We start from the raw sequence: 25,489 nt of genomic DNA on the forward strand, positions 1-25,489 counted from the left end.
AAACACATTTCGGGAGCACATCCTCACAGTAACACAACATAAACGCAACACAACAAATACCTAGAATCCTTTGTATCCGTGATAATTCCTGACTATTTTATACACCCCGCTAGCAGCAACCCCCCGTGCGTCGGTAAGGTGGGCGGGGTTGGGGGGGCGTGGGTATAAAATATATTCAGGCACGATCCCGGATACAAAGGATTCTGGGTATTTGTTGTGCTGCGTTTATGTTGTGTTACTGTGGGGATGTTCTCCCGAAATGTGTTTTTTAATCTTGTTTGGTGTGGCTTCACAGCGTGGCGCATATTAGTTAACGTTGTTTATATCACAACCATCAGTGTACTCTGTATCACCCAGTATGCCTTTCAATCTTGTACGTGTGATTGCGGAAGCTGCACACAACACGTTGCCGGACTAACAATCGGTTCGTACATGTTGTTGAATGTGTCAAAGGCAATAGCTTCACAGCACGTCCATATTCTTGTCATCAGGATGAATGCTATTGGATAGTCACGAGAACGTTAGCGGCTCCAATTGTCTTCATTACTCTGTGAAACAGGTTTAAATAGCTCTGTGAGTGGTAAAGGCGACCGACCTCTGATGTATTTCAGCGGGCGGGTAAGGTTCTGATAAAATGTTGGTTCGGGTGAACGGCGGGTGGATGACGACTTTGGTGATGCGGCTGCGGATGATATAATTGCCTATCCGCGCATCTCTAGTTTGCACAGACTGCATGAGGGATTTTGGCCCACTCCTCCACAGAGATCTTCTCTAGATCAGTCCTCCGGAACCTTGATATGGTTCTTATGAAGCCACTTCTTGGTTTTCCTGGCTGTGTGGTTTGGGTCATTGTCATGTTGGAAGATCCAGCCACGACTCATCTTCAATGGTCTGACTGATGGAAGGAGGTTTCTGGCCAAAATCTCACAGTACAGTCGTCTTGTCCCATGAGCAGAAAAACACCCCCAAAGCATGATGTTAGCACCCCCATGCTTCACAGTTGGAATGGTGTTCTTGGGATGGTACGCATCATTCTTCTTCCTCCAAACACGCATAGTGGAATTATGACCAAAAAGGTAAATTTTGGTCTCATCTGTCCACAAAACTTTCTCCCATGACTCTTCTGGATCATCCAAATGGTCATTGGCAAATTTTAGATGGGCCTTAACATGTGCTGGTTTAAGCAGGGGAACCTTCCGTGCCATGCATGATTTCAAACCATGACCCTGCCCCAAGTGGAGGAGTTCAAGTACCTAGGAGTCTTGTTCACGAGTGAGGGAAGAGTGGATCGTGAGATCAACAGGCGGATCGGTGCGGCGTCTTCAGTAATGCGGACGTTGCACCGGTCCGTTGTGGTGAAGAAGGAGCTGAGCCGGAAGGCAAAGCTCTCAATTTACCGGTCGATCTATGTTCCCATCCTCACCTATGGTCATGAGCTTTGGGTCATGACCGAAAGGATAAGATCACGGGTACAAGCGGCCGAAATGAGTTTCCTCCGCCGTGTGGCGGGGCTCTCCCTTAGAGATAGGGTGAGAAGCTCTGCCATCCGGGAGGGACTCAAAGTAAAGCCGCTGCTCCTTCACATCGAGAGGAGCCAGATGAGGTGGTTCGGGCATCTGGTCAGGATGCCACCCGAACGCCTCCCTAGGGAGGTGTTTAGGGCACGTCCAACCGGTAGGAGGCCACGGGGAAGACCCAGGACACGTTGGGAAGACTATGTCTCCCGGCTGGCCTGGGAACGCCTCGGGATCCCCCGGGAAGAGCTAGACGAAGTGGCTGGGGAGAGGGAAGTCTGGGTTTCCCTGCTTAGGCTGTTGCCCCCGCGACCCGACCTCGGATAAGCGGAAGATGATGGATGGATGGATGGATGGACGTCTTAGCGTATTACCAACAGTGGAGTGGAGGAGGAGTTTTAAAAGCGGACTAACAGGTCTTTGAGGGTCAGAATTCTAGCTGATAGACAGGTGTTCAAATACTTATTTTCAGCTGCATCCCACAAATAAATTGTTAAAAAATCAGAGATTGTGATTTCTGGATTTTTCTTTTAGGTTATCTCTCATACATTGGATTATGCACCTACCGTGAACATTTCAGACCCCTCCATGATTTCTAAATGGGAGAACTTGTAAAATAGCAGCGTGTTTAAATACTTATTTTCTTGACTGTATATATATATATATATATATATATATATATATATTCGTGAGCACATGATCTACGTATACATATAGATAATAAAGTTAAAAGTAAAGTACCAATACCAATAATTGTCACTCACACACTAGGTGTGGTGAAATTTGTCCCCTGCATTTGACCCATCTCCTTGTTCACCCCCTGGGAGGTGAGGGGAGCAGTGGGCAGCAGCGGTGCCACGCCCGGGAACCATTTTTGGTGATTTAATCACCAATTCCAAACCTGGATGTGAGTGCCAAGCAGGGAGGTAATGGGTCCCATTTTTATAGTCTTTGGTATGACTCACAACCGGACACTTTAACCACTAGGCCACTGAGTAGGTATGAGTAGTGTATGTGTATATATATATATATGTATGTATGTATGTATGTATGTATATATAGTGTGTATGTATATATATAATAAATGTATGTATAGATAGAAATATGTATGTATATATATGTTTGTATGTATGTTTGTATGTATATATATATATATATATATATATATGTATGTATATGTGTATATATATATGTATGTATATATATATGTTTGTATGTATATATGTATGTATATATATATATATATATATATATATATATGTGTGTATATATATATGTATGTATATATATATATATATATATATATATGTGTGTATATATATATGTATGTATGTATGTATGTTTATATGTATGTATATATGTATGCATGTATTTATATGTATCGATTTATATATATATATATATATGTATATATATGTATGTGTGTATATATATATATTTATACACACACATTTATGTATATATACATGTATGTGTATATATCTAAGTATGTATGTATTTATTTATATATATATATATATATACATATATATATAATTGTATTTTTCTTGATCGAATCTAATTAGATTGAATTTAACTTTATGTAATTAAATAAAATGTGTTTTAGTTATATTGCCTCAAATCCCTTCTTCCAGCTGGCTTCTGTGGAGAGAGAGAAGCAGCGCTGGGAGAAGGAGAAGAGCCAGCTGAAGGCCAGCATCGAAGAGAACAAGGAAAGGATGCTGAAGCTAGAGAGCTACTGGATCGAGGCGCAGACCCTCTGCCATACGGTCAACGAACACCTGAAGGAGGCTCAGGCACAGTACCAGACTTTAGAGAAGAAGTACAACAAGGCCAAGAAACTCATCAAAGACTACCAGCAAAAGTGAGTGGTGTGCGTGCACTAAAACATGTGCACACTTGATGGCAAACAAAGCCGATCTACTCAACTTTTGAGCAGACGATTGTGTGAGCAGAATAACGCGTGCAATCCATTTTGCATGAACGTGCAAAATACATGTGATCATTACAATGCCCACGATACTGGGAGAGAAAATGCAAAATATAATTAGCACACATAATGTGATTTCTCAACACTCATCAGTGTTTTTGAGAACTCTATTTAGTAGGGGTGTTGGAAAAAATCGATTCGAATATGTTGTGCGATTCAGAATCGATTCTCATTTTTTAAAAATCGATTTAAAAAAAAAATAAAACATTTTTTGTTTTGTTTAGTTTTTTTAATCAATCCAACAAAACAATACACAGCAATACCATAACAATGCAATCCAATTCCAAAACCAAACCTGACCCAGCAACACTCAGAACTGCAATAAAGACACAAACACGACACAGAACAAGCCAAAAGTAGTGAAACAATAATGAATATTATCAACAACAGTATCAATATTAGTTATAATTTCAGCATAGCAGTGATTAAAATCCCTCATTAACATTATCATTAGACCTTTATAAAAATAAAAAATAAAACAATAGTGTCACAGTGGCTTACACTTGCATCGCATCTCATAAGCTTGACAACACACTTTGTCCAATGTTTTAGATAAAATAAGTCATATTTTTGGTTCGTTTAATGGTTAAAACAACTTTACATTATTGCAATCTACTACTCTGCTAGCATGTCAGCAGACTGGGGTAGATCCTGCTGAAATCCTATATATTGAAAGAATACAGAATCGTTTTGAATCGGAAAAATATCGTTTTTGAATAGAGAATCAAATCTAATCAAAAAAATCGATTAATTATCGAATCTTGACCCCAAGAATCGATATTGAATCGAATCGTGGGACACCCAAAGATTCACAGCCCTACTATTTAGTGTTTAGTTGTCATGTGTGAGAAGGGCGTGCAAAGTGACAGTTGCACACAGGCTGCAGACACACCACAATCCACCACAATTTTGGATGCTCAGAAATAAAAAATATTACACATATCGTCTATTCAGCAACATCATTTTATAGCTAATCAAGGATTTAAGGGAATGATTCAACTGATTTCAATTGATGCATTTTAGTGTCTGCTGGCATTTTCTTAATGGCTTTTGTTTTTTATTTAGGAAATATATGCTTAGATTGGCTCCAGCACCTCTCGCGACCCCATAAGGGACAAGTGGTAGAAAATGGATGGATTGATGGATTACTATAATTTATCTCCTACATAAAAGTATGTCTTTCACTGTGCATTTTCTTGCGTTTGAGTCGTTCTATATGCAGGAATGCGCTGGTGATGTGATCCACAGCCTTGTGCACAGAATGAAGTGTCAGTGTGCGTATGTTGTGTTGTGTCACAGATTATAGATGTGTGCTGCTGGCTCAACACCTGGCACACAGGTGGGAGCATGATAACATAAATGTGAAGAAAATAATCGTCTCCGTGGTAGAAGCCTCGTATGCACGGAAATTCCTCATGTAAATAAGGCGGTCTGTTCCACTTTTCAATTGCACACGCAGTCTTAGTAGATCACTCCCACTCATGGTACACCCTGGACTTGTTCTGATACTAATATCAACATACATTTTTATATTTTTCTAAATAAAGGGGACCACAAAATGTTAACTATTTTGATACATTAAACATACGTTTCTTATTGCAATCAAAAAACAATTTGGTTATTAAATAAGATAGTGAACATACAACTTGTCTTTTAGTTGTAAGTAAGCAAACGGCTTATAAAAGCTCATTTGTCTGCTGACGTATGCACTAATATATTGTGTCATGTCTAATTCTATTAGTTCGTCAAACGTATGAAGGGCAAGCGGTAGAAAATGGATTATTAATCTACTTCTTCATGTACTGTTAATATCTGCTTATTTTCTGTTTTAACATGTTCTATCTACATTTCTGTTCAAATGTAATCATCACTTAGTCTTCTGTTACAATACCAAGTAGTTACAGGATTGTTTACTGCTCATTATTAAAGTCCCCATGTGTCCAGGGATGTATTTCCTGAGTTTGTTAACATAAAAAAATTGAAAAAGGAAAAGATTTTGTGATGATAAAAAATATAAATGTAATCGTAGTATCGAGTAGCTACGGCTCTTGTACTTGGACATTTTTATTATTTCACTCTTTTTTTTACATTGAGGAGCGCTAGCTTGCTGTTAGCGGTGAGCTACGGTGTGTCGTGAAGCATGTTTAGCTATTCCTCGTCCTGCAGGGATGATACTTGTAAGAAACATATTTGCCGCAATGAAGGTGGGGATTAATGATTTAGAAGTAGCTAAAACACCACGAAGAGACATTAGCCTCCATATAGCTATGATTTAAAGCACGGTGTTTAGAGCAGCACTTCAGTGTTTATTAGTGCTTGGTATTTGGGACTTAGTAAATAAGGCCTTAAGCAATGACGCAGGAGATGATATTTAAAATAACATAATAGTCTGAATATATATTTAAAAAGTTATAGACTCTAGATTAGAAAGTCTTGACATACATACATGCAAACCAACATCTTTCTTCCCTTCCGGTGAATCACACATAGCAGCGAGTTGGAGACTCCCACAAAACAGAGACCCACACGGAAAGTGTCTCACGGGTTCTGTGAGTGAGTAACAAACGGAGGGGGAGTTATGATGCTAATAGTAAGATAAACAGTGAAACTGGCAAAGCAGCAACTGTTAAGCAGATGAAAAATATATATTTGCTCATATTAAAAAAAGCTTCTTTTAAAACGGATACATCTTTTTTTTTTCCAAAAACATTTTTATATTAAAAAACGAAAGGACAAATAAAAAAATAAACTAAGGGAAAAATTGTACGGGAATTTTAATTATTTTTAAATGTGAACACCATTGTGGTTTTCTCTCAAAACAGGTCAGGTTATTTATTCTAATTTGAAAAGTCACTACAGTACTATTTAAATTTGAATAACCTGTTTTTTTTGTAGAACAAATATTAGTATTATTCTTAGTTTTCTCTATACTCTGGTATATTTTATTGTACTTATGCTATCATGACCAGTGGATTTGTGACCTGTGTTCTTGTTCATGTATGAAGAGAAGTGTCAGGCCAATATTAGCTGCTCCTTCCCAATAATCTTAAAGGAAGTCTGATCTAAAAACATTTCAGATCAATTAGGTCATTATTTTAGGCTTGACTTTTAACATCGTATGCAAAAGCTGAGCCATGTTTTATCTTAAACTGCTACACTTGAGCCATTTGTATATATCTAAACCAGTGCCTCCACCCTGACACTTATAATGTGGAATGAATAATTCTTTTCTCTGCCATCTTTGCTTGCATCAGTGCGCACACAATGTGAATCTTCTCTACAATCCCGACTGTCAGGCAGTGTTAGAGTTTGACTTTATAGGGCAAGATCTTAGCCCATCACGGCAAAAAGAGCTGACTTTCCACTTCTATGTGGCACAACTTGTCTTTTAGTGAGGCCTGACACAATGTCCCCTGCTCTGCTCCAGTCTGACTGCTTGTAATTGGCTGGGAAGTGGCAGGCCAAAGTGAGGCTAACAAGCAGACAGATCTGTAACACAGACATGTCTAAGAGGAGACACTGAGTGTGGACAACTGCAATGTGAGGGGGTTGGTGAACAGAAATGACTAAAGTGTTATCCGTTTGTTATAAAATAATAAATAGGATTTCCATGACTTCCTCTTAAAGGGGTCAAATTATGATGTACAGACATCCTTGTGGTCAACATAACAGGTCCAAATGTTGCATAAATTATGTTTTACAGACCATCTTCAAGACGCTTTTTGTCTCTTCAGCCCTTATCGACAGGCCAAGACCGCTTCTACTGCGTCTTGTCCCCGTCATCTTTGTTGCAGTTTTCCGTAAGGATAAACGTTACAACTACTTTGTATTGGACATGGCAACATCGAAGGATACGCGTGCATATACGGAACTTATTGCCTACAACTTTGATCTATAATTGAATAGAAATGGTGGACTCAAACAAAGCACTGTGGGTAAATGTCGACCATGTATGGAGAAAGCCGCTGACGTCACAATTGGGAAACATGTCACAAATTGGGCAAACAGATCGTTTGAAGGAAGGCAAGATTGTTCTATAAGTATCTCTGCCATGCCTCCATGCTCTGATTTCACATTTTCGGCACTAATGGGGATCCCAGATACACAGAACCGGTACTAATATGTAATACCATCTTTTGTTACCTAATAGGTACCCTTTAAGGGGTTGTACAGGAGGAAGGGAAAATACTCTAGATTCTATTTTGGTACGGTTAAGGACCGTGTGTCCAAAGTGCGGCCGCAGCTACTTTATCTGGCCCTTGATATATTTATTAAATTAAATTAATTCATTATTAATGAGGTATATTACATTTAGCTCAAACTACATACTATGTCATCGACAACAATAGCTAAGCTCATATGTAATTTTGTTTGGGGTGCATTGAATGTCTTATAGCATCCTTAATGTATCAAAGTTGCCCATGCATTGTTTTATTTTTCACTATGCAGTTTTGGGCACCCCGTTTAGAATAATGATGGATTGCTTTTGCCCAAATGTGTTTTCCCTTAATGCAGCAATTCATTTGGTTAATATTCCTTTTTTTCTTTCCTTATGTGTAATATTTTGTCAGGATCAGAGTCAATTAACAATTAAAGATTTGGTGTCTCTAGTTCTGTAGCAATACACTATTTTTAGTTGCAGTGCTGGGGGAAAAAAATCGATTCACATCCAAATCTCAAGTTTTATTTATCAGATTTTTAATAGCAATTTTGAAGAATCGATTACCGTTGTATTTTTTTCTTAATAATCAATTTTTGGATATATTTTTTTAAGCCAGCTCCAAGCTGACTCACTGCCAAGAGGAGTGTTCGTAAGCGTTAAACTGCTTTGTAATTTTTTTGATTTAAATTTGTATACAAAATAATATATTGCATGAATCGGTTTGAATCGTGTTGAATTAGAATCAAATTGTATCGTGAGTTCTGCATACATTCAGGCTAATAACACAAATATGTTATACAACTAAACATTCACTTGATTTAATAATTTGGTCTTTATCATCATTGTATTTCTTGGCTGGTATATACAGTACAAACGAAACAATATATACTCAAAAATTATACAGCAAACAATGTACATGCAAATGTAAGGTATTAACACAAATTAGATATTTTAAACTGATTATGGTAAGGCATGATTAAATTGTGTTGTATTCTATATATTTCAACAGATTTTATCATAATTTTTCAGTATTACGATTTCTTTTGGCTGGTGTACACTTACATACAGTGTGGGTATATAAAATTCTGTAGATTGGAATATTACACAAAAATACAAATTCTGCAAAGAATAGATGAATAAAAACACTAAAATGTAATTGAATTGCATTCTATTATTTTCATTATCATAAAATGTGTTAGCTACTTCTACACAAGTGCAGACAAATTATATACAAAATGTACATATAATGCGACATTATAAAAAGTTGAGTCCCATTTGAATAAATTTTTCCATTATAATTCATATAGAATCTATTGGCAGATGAGCGCTGGAAGAAATTAGGCAGTTATGTTCTTCATGGTCGATTTTATCACCCACATTACCAACCATATGTAACTTCTCAGGGGTATATGGTGAGATGTGTTTTCTGTCATTCTCAGTCATCCATGTATGAAATGAATTCTGCCGTACGTTGAGGTTAATGTGCACAGTAGGCCTCCGGATAGTTAGGTCGGCTCACTCATTTTAGTTAATCTAGTCCTGATCAACACTGTTTGACCAACTTGTCCAGGGAGGTGGAGTTTGTCCAGAAGGAGGACGCGGAGAGGAAGCGACTGGAAGAAGCGGAAAGAGCTCACCTGGCTGAGATCCAGGGACTGCAAGTCAGGGTAAAACTTGTATATTTTATCTGTTTATTTAAAGGAAACAACATGTCCCAGAAGATGTTGTGAAGCTAAGCTCAATCCGCATCCTGCTAGAATCTGTCACCTCAGCTCATACTGAGAGCAGATGCCATGTTGTCAAACGTCAAGTTGACCTCCTTTCTTGTCTTTTTGCTTTCCTCACAATCTAACATGACATATCTGTTATTGTCTGCTCAGCTGTATTGCCAGTGAGGCCCAAATGTGTTAGATCATTATTATTCTGTTCAGCAAAGGCAAAGGCTGCAACTGCACTGGATTAAAAAAGGCACAGGCAAGAGTAAAGGCGAAACAAATTGTGTAATAAATATGAATGCTCTGTTTACAGTTAAGAACCTTTGACTAACACGCATGATCTTGACCTACATCGTAATTCTTCATCCTGCAAAGACAATTTGGACCCACTGCAAGCTTCTATGTATAGGGATGGTACCTTTTCACGTTTGAATCAGTACGGTGCCCATTCCCGGTCACTGGGAATCGATGTTCCGTTCGCATAGACTTTGTAATACACAGCCACACCATCTTCAAGCAGCTTTCTGACCATCTCTTCCATTTTGTGGACGCTCCCAAATTGGGACTGCGTCTTCACTCCGTCAGCCATGTTGTAGTTTTTACCCCTCCCTTATATACTGTATCATCCGGACTTTAGGCGCACTTAAAATCCTTTTTTTTCCTCAAAACTCGACATTTGTCCGGTGCGGCTAATGTAAGGAATACGTTTGGTTGAGCTTACCGACCGCAAAGCTATTTTATTTGGTACATGGTTTAATAAGTGTGACCAGTAAATGGCAGTCAAACATAAGAGATAAGTGTAGGCTGCACTATTATGGCAATATGAGTCAAGTAAACAACACCAACATTTTATATGTCCCATTGAAAATATAAACAATTTGACACGGCGCTCAATCTATCAAAATGTTTTAGTACAACTTTGGTAAGCTATGAAGCCGCACTGCTTGATGTTCTTCAACATACAAGTATTATTATGGTGTGTGTATAAGGTAAAACGTATTATCTGGCGTTTTGTTTTGCAATATTATGCAAAAGCATTTATTCTTGCCTTCTGGTACCTGCTGATCTGTATTTGGAATCTGCATGAATCCTGAAAAAATGCACGTGTCTGCCTTTGTAGTCTGTGTCGACAACGTAGCCGATAAGCTTTTTCTTTTACTCTATCTTCTTGTTATGGGACATTCCTCCTCGGCTGTTGCCATTTCTAATATATAGTAGTGTAAAGTTCTTACTTATATATGTCAGTAAACTTACCATGGAAACGCTAAAACGGTAGTGAGTTTACATTATTCATCCAAGGAACTTTAGTCATTAGAGTGTTCCGATTGTATGGTTTTTCACGGGACGCATTTCCGTTGTTGTTTCCGGATGAGGAGATGCTGCTCTGTTATTGATTTAAGAAAAGTTTGAATGTCATTAAAACAGTTAGCTCCATCTTTTGACATTTCTTCCACTCCCGTCCATGCACGCTACACCGCTACAACAAAGATGACTAGGAGAAGACAATGCCAAAGGTGAGCCATGTAAATAAGACCCCCCCACAAAACGGCGCATTCGGAATAGACTGACCGAAAGCGGCTTGAAGATGAGCAGTAAAACAGAATCTATACAACATTTTGACAAAAGAACTACCATTATATGTTATGTACTGTAGACCACAAGGAAGCGTTTTTCATTTAGAAAAAAAATTATAATAATATGACTCCTTTTAACGCGCCCTATCATCAGGTGCGCCTAATACAAACCCTGTTTCCATATAAGTTGGGAAATTGTGTTAGATGTAAATATAAACGGAATACAACGATTTGCAAATCTTTTTCAACCCATATTCAATTGAATGCACTACAAAGAATGGATATTCGATGTTCAAACTCATAAACTTTTTTTTTTTTGCAAATAATTAACTTAGAATTTTATGACTGCAACACGTGCCAAAGTAGTTAGGAAAGGGCATGTTCACCACTGTGTTACATCACATTTTATTTTAACAACCTTCAATAAACGTTTGGGAACTGAGGAAACTAATTGTTGAAGCTTTGAAAGTGGAATTATTTCCCATTCTTGCTTGATGTACAGCTTTAGTTGTTCAACAGTCCGGAGTCTTGTTGTCGTATTTTACGCTTCATAATGCGGCACACATTTTCGATTAGAGACAGGTCTGGACTGCAGGCGGGCCAGGAAAGTACCCGCACTCTTTTACTACGAAACCACGTTGTTGTAACACGTGGCTTGGCATTGTTTTGCTGAAATAAGCAGGGGCGTCAATAATAACGTTGCTTGGATGACAACATATGTTGCTCCAAAACCTGTATGGAGCATTCAGCATTAATGGTGCCTTTACAGATGTTTAAGTCACCCATGCCTTGGGCACTAATACACCTCCATACCATCACAGATAATGGCTTTTGAAATTCTCCCCTATACCAATCCGGATGGTTAGTTTCCTCTCTGTTCCGGAGTACACCACGTCCACAGTTTCCAAATATAATTTGAAATGTGGACTCGTCAGACCACAGAACACTTTTCCGCTTTGCATCAGTCCATCTTAGAAGACCTCGGGCCCAGCGAAGCTGGCGACGTTCTTGGGTGTTGTTGATAAATGGCTTTCGCTTTGCATAGTAGAGTTTTAACTTGCACTTACAGATGTAGCAACCAACTGTAGTTACTGACAGTGGTTTTATTAAGTGTTCCTGAGCCCATGTGGGGATATTCTTTACACACTGATGTTGGTTTTTGATGCAGTACCGCCTGAGGGATCGAAGGTCCGTAATATCATCGCTTACGTGCAGTCATTTCTCCAGATTCTCTGAACCTTTTGATGATTTTACGGACCGTAGATGGTAAAATCCATAAATTCCTTGCAATTACACTTTGAGCAAAGTTGTTCTAAAACTGTTCGACAATTTTCTGACAAATTGGTGACCCTCCCCCCATCCTTGTTTGTGAATTACTTAGCATTTCGTGGAAGCAGCTTTTATACCCAATCATGGCACCCACCTGTTCCCAATTAGCCTGCACACCTGTGGGATGTTCCAAATAAGTGTTTGATGAGCATTCCTCAACTTTATCAGTATGTATTGCCACCTTTTCCAACTTCTTTGTCACGTGTTGCTGGCATCAAATTCTACAGTTAATAATTATTTGCGCAAAAAAATGTTTATCAGTTTAAACATCAAATATGTTGTCTTTGTAGCATATTCAACTGAATATGGGTTAAAAATGATTTGCAAATCATTGTATTCCGTTTATATTTACATCTTACACAATTTCCCAACTCATATGGAAACAGGGTTTGTATGATTTTTTTAACAATTTATTGGTGTGATAAAGCTGAAAATAAGTATTTGAACACCAACATTAATATTTGGTAGAGTAGCCTTTGTTTGCAATTACAGAGGTCAAACGTTTCCTATAGTTCTTCACAAGGTTTGCACAGAATGCAGGAGGGATTCGGTCCACTCCTCCACACAGATATTCTCTAGATCAGTCAGGTTTCTGGGCTGTCGCTGAGTAACACAGACTTTCAGCTCCCTCCAAAGAATTTCAATTGGATTTAGGTCTGGGGACTGGCTAGGCCACTCTGTAATCTTGATATTGTTCTTATGAAACCACTTCTTGGTTTTCCTGGCTGTGTCCTTTGGGTCATTGTCATGTTGGAAGATCCAGCCCCGACTCATCTTCAATGATCTGCCTGAGGGAAGGACGTTTTTGGCCAAAATCTCACAGTATAGTCGTCCTGTCCCAGATTGAGTGCTCGTTGCCCACAAAACGTTTAAACAATCGGATGTGACGTCACGTGCAACAAAATTAGTTTTTTTGATGTAAATCCATACCCTGTGAGCACCAACGATGCCAATAAAAGTACCAAACTAGGTATCTATCCCTAAACGTCCCATTGACCCCGCCAAACAAAGTCCTCCCTACTTCTTATAATATTAATGGCAACAAGGGACGGCGTAGCGCAGTTGGGAGAGTGGCCGTGCGCAACCCGAGGGTCCCTGGTTCAATCCCCACCTAGTACCAACCACGTCACATCCGTTGTGTCCTGAGCAAGACACTTGCTCCTGATGGGTGCTGGTTAGCGCCTTGCATTGCAGCTACCTCCATCAGTGTGTGAATGTGTGTGTGAATGGGTAAATGTGGAAGTAGAGTCAAAGCGCATTGAGTACCTTGAAGGTACAACTCATTTACCATTTAACATGTCTAAATACTTTTGTTCAAATACTACCCTGGGTGTCCGTCATCATTTTGTCAATTAGCATTGATCGACTGGCTCCCCTCAACAGATTGCGACATTGGAGGCGGAGCTAATGCAGCTGATGAAGCAGAACAACATCCAGGTCAACAACAACAACAGCAACGGCGCCGAAAGGCATTGTGCTCTTCCGCACAGCCCCGCTAAAGCTGCAGCTCAAGCCCCAGGTCAGCCAAGCTCCGTATTTGTGCGGCACAGAAGCACTACCAGGAATAACCAACTTGAAGTTCTCACTGGCTTTATGTTACACATAAAGAACTTAATGTCTGACAAGTGCGACTGAATATCAAAGCATCCAAATGATTATGCAGCGCTAGAAAAGATGTGGCCAGGAGACAGCTGGGACATGAGAGAAATCACAGCAAGTGGGCGGAATGTGCAGACACCAACGCTTTAGTGTATGTATGTATACATTAGAGATGCGCGGGTATGCGATTATGTCATCCGCAACCGCATCACCAAAGTCATCATCCACCCGCCGTCCACCCGAACCAACATTTTATCAGAACCACAACCGCCCGCCACCCACCCGTCCGCTGAAATATTGAGAGGGTGTTAAGAACGGTGCCATTGCAGCACCCCCTGAGTATAGTTGATTGGATAAAAATCAGCGGTGATTACCAGAGAATCGATACACTGATATTAAGAGGACTCCCGGGAAAATTGGGAACTTTGGTAAGTATGACGCTGTCAAGTTCCGTTCATACTAAACTCGGGGGCCGCACATACATTAAATTGTCATATCAAAGTGCGGGCCGTAATTGGCCCGCGGGCCGCATGTTTGGGACCCCTGATATCGGATATTAGATTAACTCATAAATGATGAGATGTTCTATGAGGTGAGAAAATAAAATTAGATAAACTTAGATGATATATGATATGAAATAAGACAATACATGAGGTAAAATGAAATGATAGAATTCAAATGATATGACATAAAAAAAAAATGCTGTAATAATATTAGAACGTCCACATCCATATTGCTATAGGGCTGTTTTTCATGTATGTGTGTGTGTGTGTGTGTGTGTGTGTGTGTGTGTGTGCGCGTGCGTGCGTGCGTGCAGACGTGAGAGAGGGTTCCCCCAGCAGAGTGAAGAGCTGCAGAGGAGACAGTATGAGCTCCACAGAGGGAGAGGTTAGTATTTGAACACAGTGTACTGAATAGGGTGAAAGGTCATTCAGCCAACATTTACACATACACACACAACATGACTGGAACATACGTAAAGGTCAGCACATTGAGTTTAATGAGTGTATCGTGTGTGTGTAAGCCTCCAAGCATTCTCCATGCTGCTCGTAGCTCAGTCACATTTATTGATTTGGCCACACCGTCACATCTCCTTTTCCCTCAGCGAGTGTGACGAGAGTCGCACTAAAGTGTTGTTACTTACGGAAGTAGTTCACATGGAATAAACAACTTCACAATCAAGAATTAGCCGTGAATAAAAAACAAGGATTTCCAGGGGAAACAGGTAGAAGGAATTAGAAATGATGCAAAATTGAAACCTGAGGGCATTCAATCCATCCCAACTGAACACGATCGGACCTTTCTAAGTCTCAGACTAGATCTGACCAATCTAGGTTTAAGACTAGATCTGCCCAATCTAGGTCCATGAGCATGAACTGATAAAGTCTACTCGGATGAGAGGCCAAACGTCTTCTAAGACTAACCAAACAGTCCAGTTGCCATCGATTGAGAAATGGTTCAAGTTTTAGGATTTTTCACATTTATTTTACTCCCTCCAGCCCTCAACTATGAGTTTACACCTCTACTATACATCCTCAGGTTTTAGAGAGGTGCAGCAGTCCAGCATACAGTCGCTTTGGTTCAATTACGAGTGTTGTTGATGGCTTCCCCAGACGACTCAACGAGGGTTTGTAGTCCTATATACACACAACACATTACATCAGAAATGTAATAGTATTATTCTAAATATGTGTTACACAAAATAAATATGACACAAATATCATGCTTCAATGTTTCTGATCATACAGTAGCTTCTCTTGCAACATCAAGCCCCTCTCGACGCATGGAGGAGCAGAAACCTGCCCCCCCCAGGTCTGGGTAAGAAGCTGAGAAGTCACATTTTATTTATATATATATACATATATATATATATATATTTTTTTTTTATTTTTTTTTTTTTTTTTAATATATATATATATATATATATATATATATATATATATATTGGAGATGTCCGATAATGTTTTTTTTGCCGATATTGTCCAACTAACTACCGATTCCGATATGAACCGATACCGATATATACAGTAGTGGAATTAACACATTATTATGCCTAATTCTGTTGTGATGCCCCGCTGGATTCATTAAACAATGTAAAAAGGTTTTCCAAAATAAATCAACTCAAGTTATGGAAAAAAGTGCCAACATGGCACTTCCATATTTATTATTGAAGTCACAAAGTCCATTATTTTTTTTAACATGCCTCAAAACAGCAGCTTGGAATTTAGGACATGCTCTCCCTGAGATAATCCTGATACCCACTACAACTATGGGAAATACTATACTTTGACTTTCACAAAGTGCATTTTTTTTAAACATGTCTCAAAACAACAGCTACAACAACAATGAAGGCACACAGTTTCAGTCCAGAGTATACTAGAGTAATAAATTAAACAATAACATAGTCCTCCTTTAGTAAAAGACTGCCTGGTATACTGTATAACAGGAAATTATAAACTGGGCTCAATCTGCCTTGCTCTAACGTATTTGTATGAGTAACACAAATGTGCTGCAAGCTAGTGGTGAGTGCTTGAAGTGGCCGAGCAGTCAGTCAGAGCTTCTGAAATGCTGCGTTGATACAGGGCAGCTCCATTCACTGCAAGTTGCAAAGTGTGTGCCATGCATGGCAGACTAGCCGTACCAAACTTCTCCGTAGCTTTTGACACACTGCGTGTGTTGTCCCTGACCACAACGTGGGCTTTCGCCATGGGGTGGTTTTTGTTGTATTTTTGTTTTTTCTCGGCGGAGTGCTTAAGCGACAACTGTGTGGTACTACTTTTTTTTTCTGTGTTTGCTTTTCATCCATCTTCCGCTTGTATTCATCATGTATCTCCTTATGATTCTTGAAGAGATGGGAGATCAAATTGCTCGTATTAAAGGAATAGGTCTTGGTTCCTCCTCGCATAACCAACTTTTTGCAGTCATTGCAAATTGCCAGTTTATTATCCGTAAGAGACACTTTAAAATAATTCCAAAACATAGACATAGTGTCGTTAGTCAGTCACCGAGCGAGCTTGCTTGTTAGCCACGGCTACAGAACCGGCAATAACACATTGTTGTTGTTGTTGTTATGCTCCGCTCGCGGCGGTTTAATGAGGTCATCAAGAGTCGCCAGTAAACCTCTCATGCTGCAGTCATGCTGCAACTCCTGTGTTGTGTGTGGGAGAGGGGAAAAGGGTGGGCCTGCTGACCAGGAGACGCAACTGCTCTGTCCTTCTCCGTACGTCCGTGTACCGCTCCGTACAACGGCATTTTAAAAAATTATTAATTTTACTTTTGGAAACCGATAATTCACGATGTTACATTTTAAAGCATTTATCGGCCGATAATATCGGTAGGTATTATCGGCCATCTCTAAAATATATATATATTTATATCATCCTCTTGAGAACCAGAGTCCTCTGCAGTCAACTATTCTTTTTTTAGTCTAATTCCTACAAATCTCTAAACAAACAACAAAAACCCAGTTGTGCAGAACACAAAATTGCACCGCAGAGGACACTGATGCATTTATTTGTTTTCCATTAATTTGAATGAATTTAATTGAATTTATTTTCCAAATGTTTTCTTTTTGTTTCCATCCATCCATTTTCTACCGCTTATTCCATTTCGGGGTCGCGGGGGGCGCTGACGCCTATCTCAGCTACAATCGGGCGGAAGGCGGGGTACACCCTGGACAAGTCGCCACCTCATCGCAGGGCCTTTTTGTTTGATCCTGACAAAATATGTTTTGGGGGAAAAACGAGGACACTGGTCCTCAGGAAGATAAAATAAGTCTTTGAGGGGGGAAGGATTCAGATTATTTTATTTTAGATTTATTGAGCCTACTGTTGCGCCAAAAGGAGGGTTTTGTTTGTTTTAAGATCACAAATGGATCTGATTATTCAGATATTGTGCAATAATGATCATGTGATATCTCTGTATTGTCTTGTAGTTGCACACGGACGTCAGCAGAGGACAGCCCAAATAAATTCAAGGTAAATTACATTGGACAAATTAATACACCAAACATAGAATATTAATGTACATAATCACGTACAATATCTGATATGACTAAACCATACATAGAATATTAATGTAAATAATTACATACACTGTCTGGTATGACTAAACCATATATAGAATATTAATGTACATAATTACATACAATATCTTAATGTAACACAAGACAGTCACTGCTTTTTAAATATTGAATATATCAAAAACCTGACCTCATGTTTTTTTCCAAAAAAACGCTGTATATTTCCAGGATTTTTGTCCTCTACAGGTATGTTGTAATAAAACTACTTGGGGGTTGTACTCGCTCAAAAGATTGGTTATGAGCAACCATTGTTCTCACATTGACTGGACTGGTATTTTAATACAACATACTGCAAGTTAGTTTTACTAAACAATAGTGTAGTATTTTGACCTGTGTATAATCGGAGTATCCCATTGGCTGCATAGTTAGTTGATTTTTTCTAAAATTTATTTTTTATTTAGAATGCATAAAAAATTAAAACATGTGAATGAAAAAGTGCAGTTCCACTTTAAATGTCGGAGTCGAGGCTAAAATCTCTAGATCAACTTCAGATCTACCCATCATATATTAAGTTGTTGTTATTTTTTGAGCAATCCAAAAAAAAATCTGCCAACATGGCAGCTTTGTGTCAATTATTGTGTCAATATTGCAACAATATCTTTTTACATTACACCTGTTTGCTCTTTTACTCCACTTTGTTTTTGTTGGTGTTATTGTTTTCAAGCAATGACCTGCGGGACACACTTTGGATGCCCCTGTTTTAAGTGTTGCCATTGCTCACGTAATGGGATATAATAGCATTTACACAACCACGCTTCTTCTCCTATTCGTAATACCTGGTGCTGTATTCATGTAGTATTTGCTGCTGCTGATGCGAGGATACACACTTGTTTTCCTGCAATCCCTTTTAAAAAATGAGTGATCTGCCTAATCTTTCCTCCTTGCAGCTTGACAAACAATTTCTTTATGAGACTCCTGATGTGCTTATTTGGAATTCTGTCTCCATTAATCAATATTGACCTACCTGCTTGTTTAAACTATGCGGTGAACAACCCAACCTTGATTACATTTGCAAGCTCCACCCACTAATCAATGACCTTTTCTAATTATTTTCCTCCCTGAAGCTCCTGTGGGTTAAGGGTTGTGTTTGTGGTTCTTCAGGAAGCCGGCCTGAGTGAGGATGTGAGTGGCAGCAGCAGCTCAGTGGAGATCAGCGGGCTGCTCGGTGAAGCCAAAACTTTGGGACACAACTTGGCGCTCTCTTCGGATGAGGTTTAATTATCATTATTATTTTTACACTCTCCTTGGCAATGCTGCCAATGAGTATTCATTGGACGCATCAGACGCACACTTCCTGTCTGATCTATAGACAAAAATCCCCATCAGTGAGTTGTTATTTAGGCTTTTGTTTTTATCTCGCTTGTCCTTTGCTTTGTTTCCTGTGCTGCCACATGCAGAGTCTGGATATGATTGAGGATGAGGTGAGACTTACAACAGCAAATGTTTGTTGTCACTGCTTTTGTTTCATTACCCAACATTAGTTACACCTACATCAGAGCTGTTCAATCTATGACAGGAGCACCCTGCTGTTTTTTAACAACCTACTGCAGCAGAATGCCAGTGAAAGATCTTCTAGAAACCCCGTTTCCATATGATTTGGGAAATTGTGTTAGATATAAAAATAAACGGAATACATTGACTTGAAAATAATGTTCAACCCATATTCAGTTGAATCTGCTACAAAGAAAACATATTCGATGTTCAAACTGATAAACTTTTTTTTTTTGCAAATAATCATTAACTTTAGAATTTGATGCAGCAACACGTGACAAAGAAGTTGGGGAAAGTGGCAATAAATACTGATAGAGTTAAGGAATGCTCATCAAACACTTATTCTGAACATCCCACAGATGTGCAGGCTAATTGGGAACAAGTGCGTGCCATGATTGGGTATAAAAAACAGCTTCCCAAAAAATGCTCAGTCTTTCACAAGAAAGGATGGGGCGAGGTATACCCCTTTGTCCACAAGTGCGTGAGCAAATAGTCAAACAGTTTAAGAACAACATTTCTCAAAGTGCAATTGCAAGAAATTTAGGGATTTCAACATCTACGGCTTATAATATCAAAAGGTTCAGAGAATCTTGAAAAATCACTCCACGTAAGCGGCATGGCCGGAAACCAACATTGAATGACCGTGACCTTCAATCCATCAGACGGCACTGTATCATAAACCGACATCAATCTCTAAAAGATTTCACCACATGGGCTCAGGAACACTTCAGAAAACTACTGTCACTAAATTCAGTTTGTCGCTACATCTGTAAGTGCAAGTTAAAGCTCTACTATGCAAACCGAAGGCCATTTATCAACAACATCCATAAACGCCACCGGCTTCTCTCGGCCCGAGATCATCTAAGATGGACTGATGCAAAGTGGAAAATTGTTCTGTGGTCTGACGAGTCCACATTTCAAATTGTTTTTGGAAAAAATTGACATCGGGGAAGCGAACCATCCAGACTGTTATCGACGCAAAGTCCAGACCTGTCTCCCATCGAAAATGCGTGGTGCATTATGAAGTGTAAAATACGACAGCGGAGACCCCAGACTGTTGTACGACTGAACTCTTCATAAAACAAGAATGGGAAAGAATTCCACAATTAGTGTCCTCAGTTCCCAAACATTTATTGAGTGTCGTTAAAAGAAAAGGTGATGTAACACAGTGGTGAACATGCTCATTCTCAACTACTTTGGCACGTGTTGCAACCATGAAATTCTAAGTTAATTATTATTTGCAAAACAAAAATAAAGTTTATGAGTTTGGACATTAAATATCTTTTCTTAGTAGTGCATTCAAGTGAATATGGGTTGGAAATCATTGTATTTCGTTTATATTTACATATAACACAATTTTGCAAACTCATATAGAAACGAGGTTTGTATAGGACAGGAGCACCCTGCTGTTTTGTAACAACCTACTGCAACAGAATGCCAGTCAAAGATCATCTATAGTACAGCAGCACCTTGCTGTTTTTAACAGACTACTGCAGCAGAATGCCAGTCAGATTCTGTATATGACAGGAGCACCCTGCTGTTTTGTAACAACCTACTGCAACAGAATGCCAGTCAAAGATCTTCTATAGGACAGGAGCACCCTGCTATTTTTTAACAACCTACTGCAGCAGAATGCCAGTAAAGATCCTCTATATGACAGCAGCACCCTGCTGTTTTTAACGGACTACTGCAGAAGAATGCCAGTCAGATCCTGTATATGACAGGAGCCCTCTGCTGTTCTATAACAACCTACTGCAGCAGAATGCCACTAAAGATCCTCTACATGACAGGAGCACCCTGCTGTTTTTAACTACTTACTGCAGCAGAATGCCAGTCAAAGATCCTGTAAATGACAGGAGCTCTCTGCTGTTTAAGGACCCATCCATCCGTCCATCCATTTCCTACCACTTATTCCCTTTGGGGTCGCGGGGGGCGCTGGTGCCTAGTTTAGCTACAATCGTGCGGAAGGTGGGGTACACCCTGGATAAGTTGCCACCTCATCCGCAGGGCCAACACAGATAGACAGACAACATTCACACTCACATTCACGCACTCGGGCCAATTTAGTGTTGCCAATCAACCTATCCCCAGGTGCATGTCTTTGGAAGTGGGAGGAAGCTGGAGTACCCGGAGGGAACCCACACAGTCATGGGGAAGACATGCAAACTCCACACAGAAAGATCCCGAGCCTGGGATTGAACTAAGGATGCGAATCTTTGGGTGTCCCATGATTCGATTCAATATCGATTCTTGAGGTCACGATTCGATTACAAATCGATTTTTTTTTTTTCAATTCAACACAATTCTCAATTCAAAAACATTTTTTTTCCCGATCAAAAGGATTCTCTGTTCATTCAATACATAGGATTTCAGCAGGATCTACCCCAGTCTGCTGACATCCAAGCAGAGTAGTAGATTTTTGTAAAAGGCTTTTATAATTGTAAAGGACAATGTTTTATCAACTAATTGCAATAATGTAAATTTGTTTTAACTATTAAATTAACCAAAAATATGACTTAATTTATCTTTGTGAAAATATTGGTAACAGTGTGTTGTCAAGCTAATGAGATTCGATGAACAGTAAGCCACCGTGACACTACTGTTCTTTTTTATTATTTTTATAAATGTCTAATGATAATGTCAATGAGGGATTTTTAATCACTGCTATGCTGAAATTATAACTAATATTGATACTGTTGTTGATAATATTCATTTTTGTTTCACTACTTTTGGTTTGTTCTGTGTCTTGTTTGTGTCTCCTCTCAATTGCTCTGTTTATTGCAGTTCTGAGTGTTGCTGGGTCAGGTTTGGTTTTGGAATTGGATTGCATTGTTAAGGTATTGATGTGTATTGTTTTGTTGGATTGATTAAAAAAAAAAAGATTTTTAAAAAATGAGAATCGATTCTGAATCGCACAACATGAGAATCGCGATTCAAATTCGAATCGATTTTTTTCCAAGACCCCTAGATTGAACCCAGGACTACTCAGGACCTTCGTATTGTGAGGTAGACGCACTAACCCCTCTTCCACTGTGCTGTCCTTGTTAAGAACCTACTGCAGAAAAGTAATAGTCAAAGATCTTTTATAAGACAGAATCACTGTGCTGTTTTAAGGTCCTACTGCAAAACAAAGCAATCAGAGATCCTCTATAACACAGGAGCACTGTGCTGTTTAGGGTCCTACTGAAAAAATAAAACAGTCACATATCCTCTATAAGACAGGAGCATTGTGCTGTTTAAGGTCCATCCATCTATCCATTTTCTACCGCTTGTCTATTTCGGTGTGGCGGGGGATGATGGGGCGTATCTCAGCTGGATTTGTGGGGAAGGCAGAGTACACCCTGGACAAGTTGCCATCTCAGCGCAGGGACAACACAGATAGACATACAACATTCGCACTCGCATTCACACACTAAGTCCGACTGCAAAAATAAAATAGTCAAAGATCCTCTATAAGACAGGCGCACTATCCTGTTTATAGTCCTTTTGCAAAAATAAAATACTCAAAGATCCTGTATAAGACAGGAAGGCTGTGCAGTTTAAGGTCCTAGTGCAAGACACTCCTCAAATGATCCTCTGTATTGCAGGGTGTCTTTTCTGTTTTTAACGACAACTGCAAAACGCATAGCATAATTAAACTATCTATTAAACATATTTCGCACGGAGTATTCTTATCATTTGTGGTCCATGTATTGTATTGTGCCATGTGGACGACAGATGACCTTTGAAATCACCATTGTTTCTTGCTCACCGTGTTTCTGTTGGGATTCCCGCTGCTAGGTCCTGGATGAAAGCCGGCTTTCCAAGCAGGACCAGTGGCAGAACCGCAGCGTGGCAGAGTGGACCCTTCAGCAAGTGTCCCGCTGGCTGGTGGGTCTTAACTTAGAACAACATATCCCAGAATTCACTGCCAAAAACATAGACGGAGAACAGCTACTACAACTAGAGAGCGCCGATCTCAAGGTAAAAAAAAAAACTGGCGTGCTTGTGGAAATACCAGAGTCATGTTGGATGATCATTGGTATTCTCCAGGTCCTCGGAGTCACTTCTTCCCAGGACCGTACCTTGATCAAAAAAGAGATTAAGGACCTTAAGGTTCTGACGGAGAAGGCCAAGAGGAGCCGTGAGAAAGTGGAGAAGCACCGTGAGAAACTCCGAAAGAGGGAGCTGGAGCTGCAGCAGAAAGAAGGGCGATAAGTGGAGCCTCTCCGCATACTAAAGACAAAAGGCTCCACAATTGAACCCTGTGGGACGCCCCTACAGGTTTAAACTCCAAAATAACCATTGGCAGATTTGGGGGACAACTTTTTCCACCACCAAGCAATGTAAACCAAAACTAAAAGTTTGTCTCATTTGACACCCACTCTTTATTTCTAGGCATTTAAAAAACGAATCTCTTCTATTTTTTTGATGTTTGCTGTTGTAAATTGATTTTATTTATTCATCTTCAGAGTAGAAACTAGTCAACATGTGTTGATCCTGTACCTGCCCTTCCAAATCCTTTTGATATATCTCCCTGTCCAGTGATGATGACTCATGTGCCATTTTAATACATCCCTAGAATTTGCCATGATTTGACCCGGATTGCTGGTGCATCACCCTCAGACTTCATCCAACCAGACTGGAAATGCAAATACTGTCATTGAACTTGAGCTCCTTGCAGTATAAAAGTATCCAACACTTCAATGAAGGAACATTTGTAGATGACCAAAGCTAATCCCTGAAAAACATTTCCCGCTGATGTATACAGCTTGTAACACGCGTTGACCTCTTTTTGTATTCTCTTTAAATATCCAAATGCTGCCTTTAGAAATGCTAGAAAATTCCTTTTTCATCACAAGTTCTTTTGGACTACACATATTTAGGAAGGCAGCCATATATATGATGTAGATGGTTCTCTTGTGCTCAGGCATTGTAATAAAAACATAGAATTACAATCAATATGTTGATGGTCCACTGGAAAGGACATGCAATTCATATTTTCCCTTCCAGGTCAACATTGCTCGATTTCTCTAAACAGGGTTTCCGACTTGATATGTACTTAATTGTGTTTTGAAGCGACGTCCTTATCATTCCTTTGAATCAATCAGTAGGTTTACAATAAATAGCGAGAAGGTGCCGTCACCAAGCTCGAGATGCTTTGTTTATTATGACCTAGGAGTATCATGCAAACAGTTTAATACTGATGATTCTGATGAGACTCCTCCGTGCAATGACGCAGTTATGACTGACATGTTTGTTTATATCTGTATTTCAACTCAATGATTTACCATAACATTAACGGTTTAACATTAAAAGGCTGTGGAAAGAGAACAAAGTGTTCCATTGTGCTTTAACTTGACCTCCATACGCTGCTCCAATAAACCCATCAAAATGTATTCTTCCATATTGTTTCTGTTCTAGTTGCATCAGGTGCATTCAAATGTTTGTGGGAGACATGCAACGTGTATAAACGAGACACTGGTGCTCCTGGCAGGCCAAAACAAGAAAAGTGTTTGAGTCGTGCCCACAAGGGCTTATTTGGCATGTGTCCTTCATAGTTGCCACAATGTGCTCCCCTTGACTTTTTGCATTCTGAACATGTCTGAAAGGGCAGCTATAATTAACCTGTAATCCCCAATAAAATGTGCTGTCCCTGATGTTGGTCTGCAGTTTTCATTTTGGTCATCATTTAAAAAGGTTGTTGTGGAGAGGGGCGTGTCCTACGCGTCCAATGCAGGGGAGCATGTGCGGCAGCAATCAGGTGAGCAGATACCTCAGCTGGGACGAGTTATCTAATCACCTGTTTCCTTTATCAGCTGCGTTGGAAACCATGAGCGGGGCTGGCGAACTGGGAGTGAGAGCCAGACGGAGGAGCCCGCTGTTGAGCGTGAAGAGACAGAAGCTGAAAAGGAACTCTGAACGATATAAACTGTTGTAAAAAGAATAAAAGAGTGTAACCCACTGAGCCAAGGTGTGGTGTTTCCTGCAAAGGAACAGAGGATCGAGGGCGGAGATCGCCACAGTTGTGAATTGCATAGCAACACAAATTAAT

General features: G+C 39.6%; 1 protein-coding gene across 5 annotated transcripts in view; it reads left to right on the top strand.

The window, feature by feature from the left end:
• ppp1r9a (protein phosphatase 1, regulatory subunit 9A) overlaps positions 1 to 25,094 on the top strand; it is a 160,227-nt gene extending 135,133 nt beyond the window's left edge. For 4 of the 5 annotated variants that reach the window (XM_061882368.1, XM_061882372.1, XM_061882370.1 and 1 more), the window contains 11 exons: positions 3,149 to 3,378; positions 9,237 to 9,333; positions 13,668 to 13,803; positions 14,701 to 14,771; positions 15,423 to 15,510; positions 15,632 to 15,701; positions 17,818 to 17,860; positions 19,066 to 19,176; positions 19,362 to 19,385; positions 23,236 to 23,418; positions 23,488 to 25,094. In XM_061882368.1, coding sequence (XP_061738352.1) covers positions 3,149 to 3,378; positions 9,237 to 9,333; positions 13,668 to 13,803; positions 14,701 to 14,771; positions 15,423 to 15,510; positions 15,632 to 15,701; positions 17,818 to 17,860; positions 19,066 to 19,176; positions 19,362 to 19,385; positions 23,236 to 23,418; positions 23,488 to 23,652 — 1,218 coding nt within the window. In that variant the 3' untranslated portion in view covers positions 23,653 to 25,094. The remainder of the gene's footprint in view (positions 1 to 3,148; positions 3,379 to 9,236; positions 9,334 to 13,667; positions 13,804 to 14,700; positions 14,772 to 15,422; positions 15,511 to 15,631; positions 15,702 to 17,817; positions 17,861 to 19,065; positions 19,177 to 19,361; positions 19,386 to 23,235; positions 23,419 to 23,487) is intronic. The other variant, XM_061882371.1, reaches the window with a different exon arrangement.
• Positions 25,095 to 25,489: the final 395 nt, after the last annotated feature.

The sequence above is a fragment of the Nerophis ophidion genome, linkage group LG21, assembly GCF_033978795.1.
Source record: "Nerophis ophidion isolate RoL-2023_Sa linkage group LG21, RoL_Noph_v1.0, whole genome shotgun sequence".
In the NCBI taxonomy this organism is placed as follows: domain Eukaryota; kingdom Metazoa; phylum Chordata; class Actinopteri; order Syngnathiformes; family Syngnathidae; genus Nerophis; species Nerophis ophidion.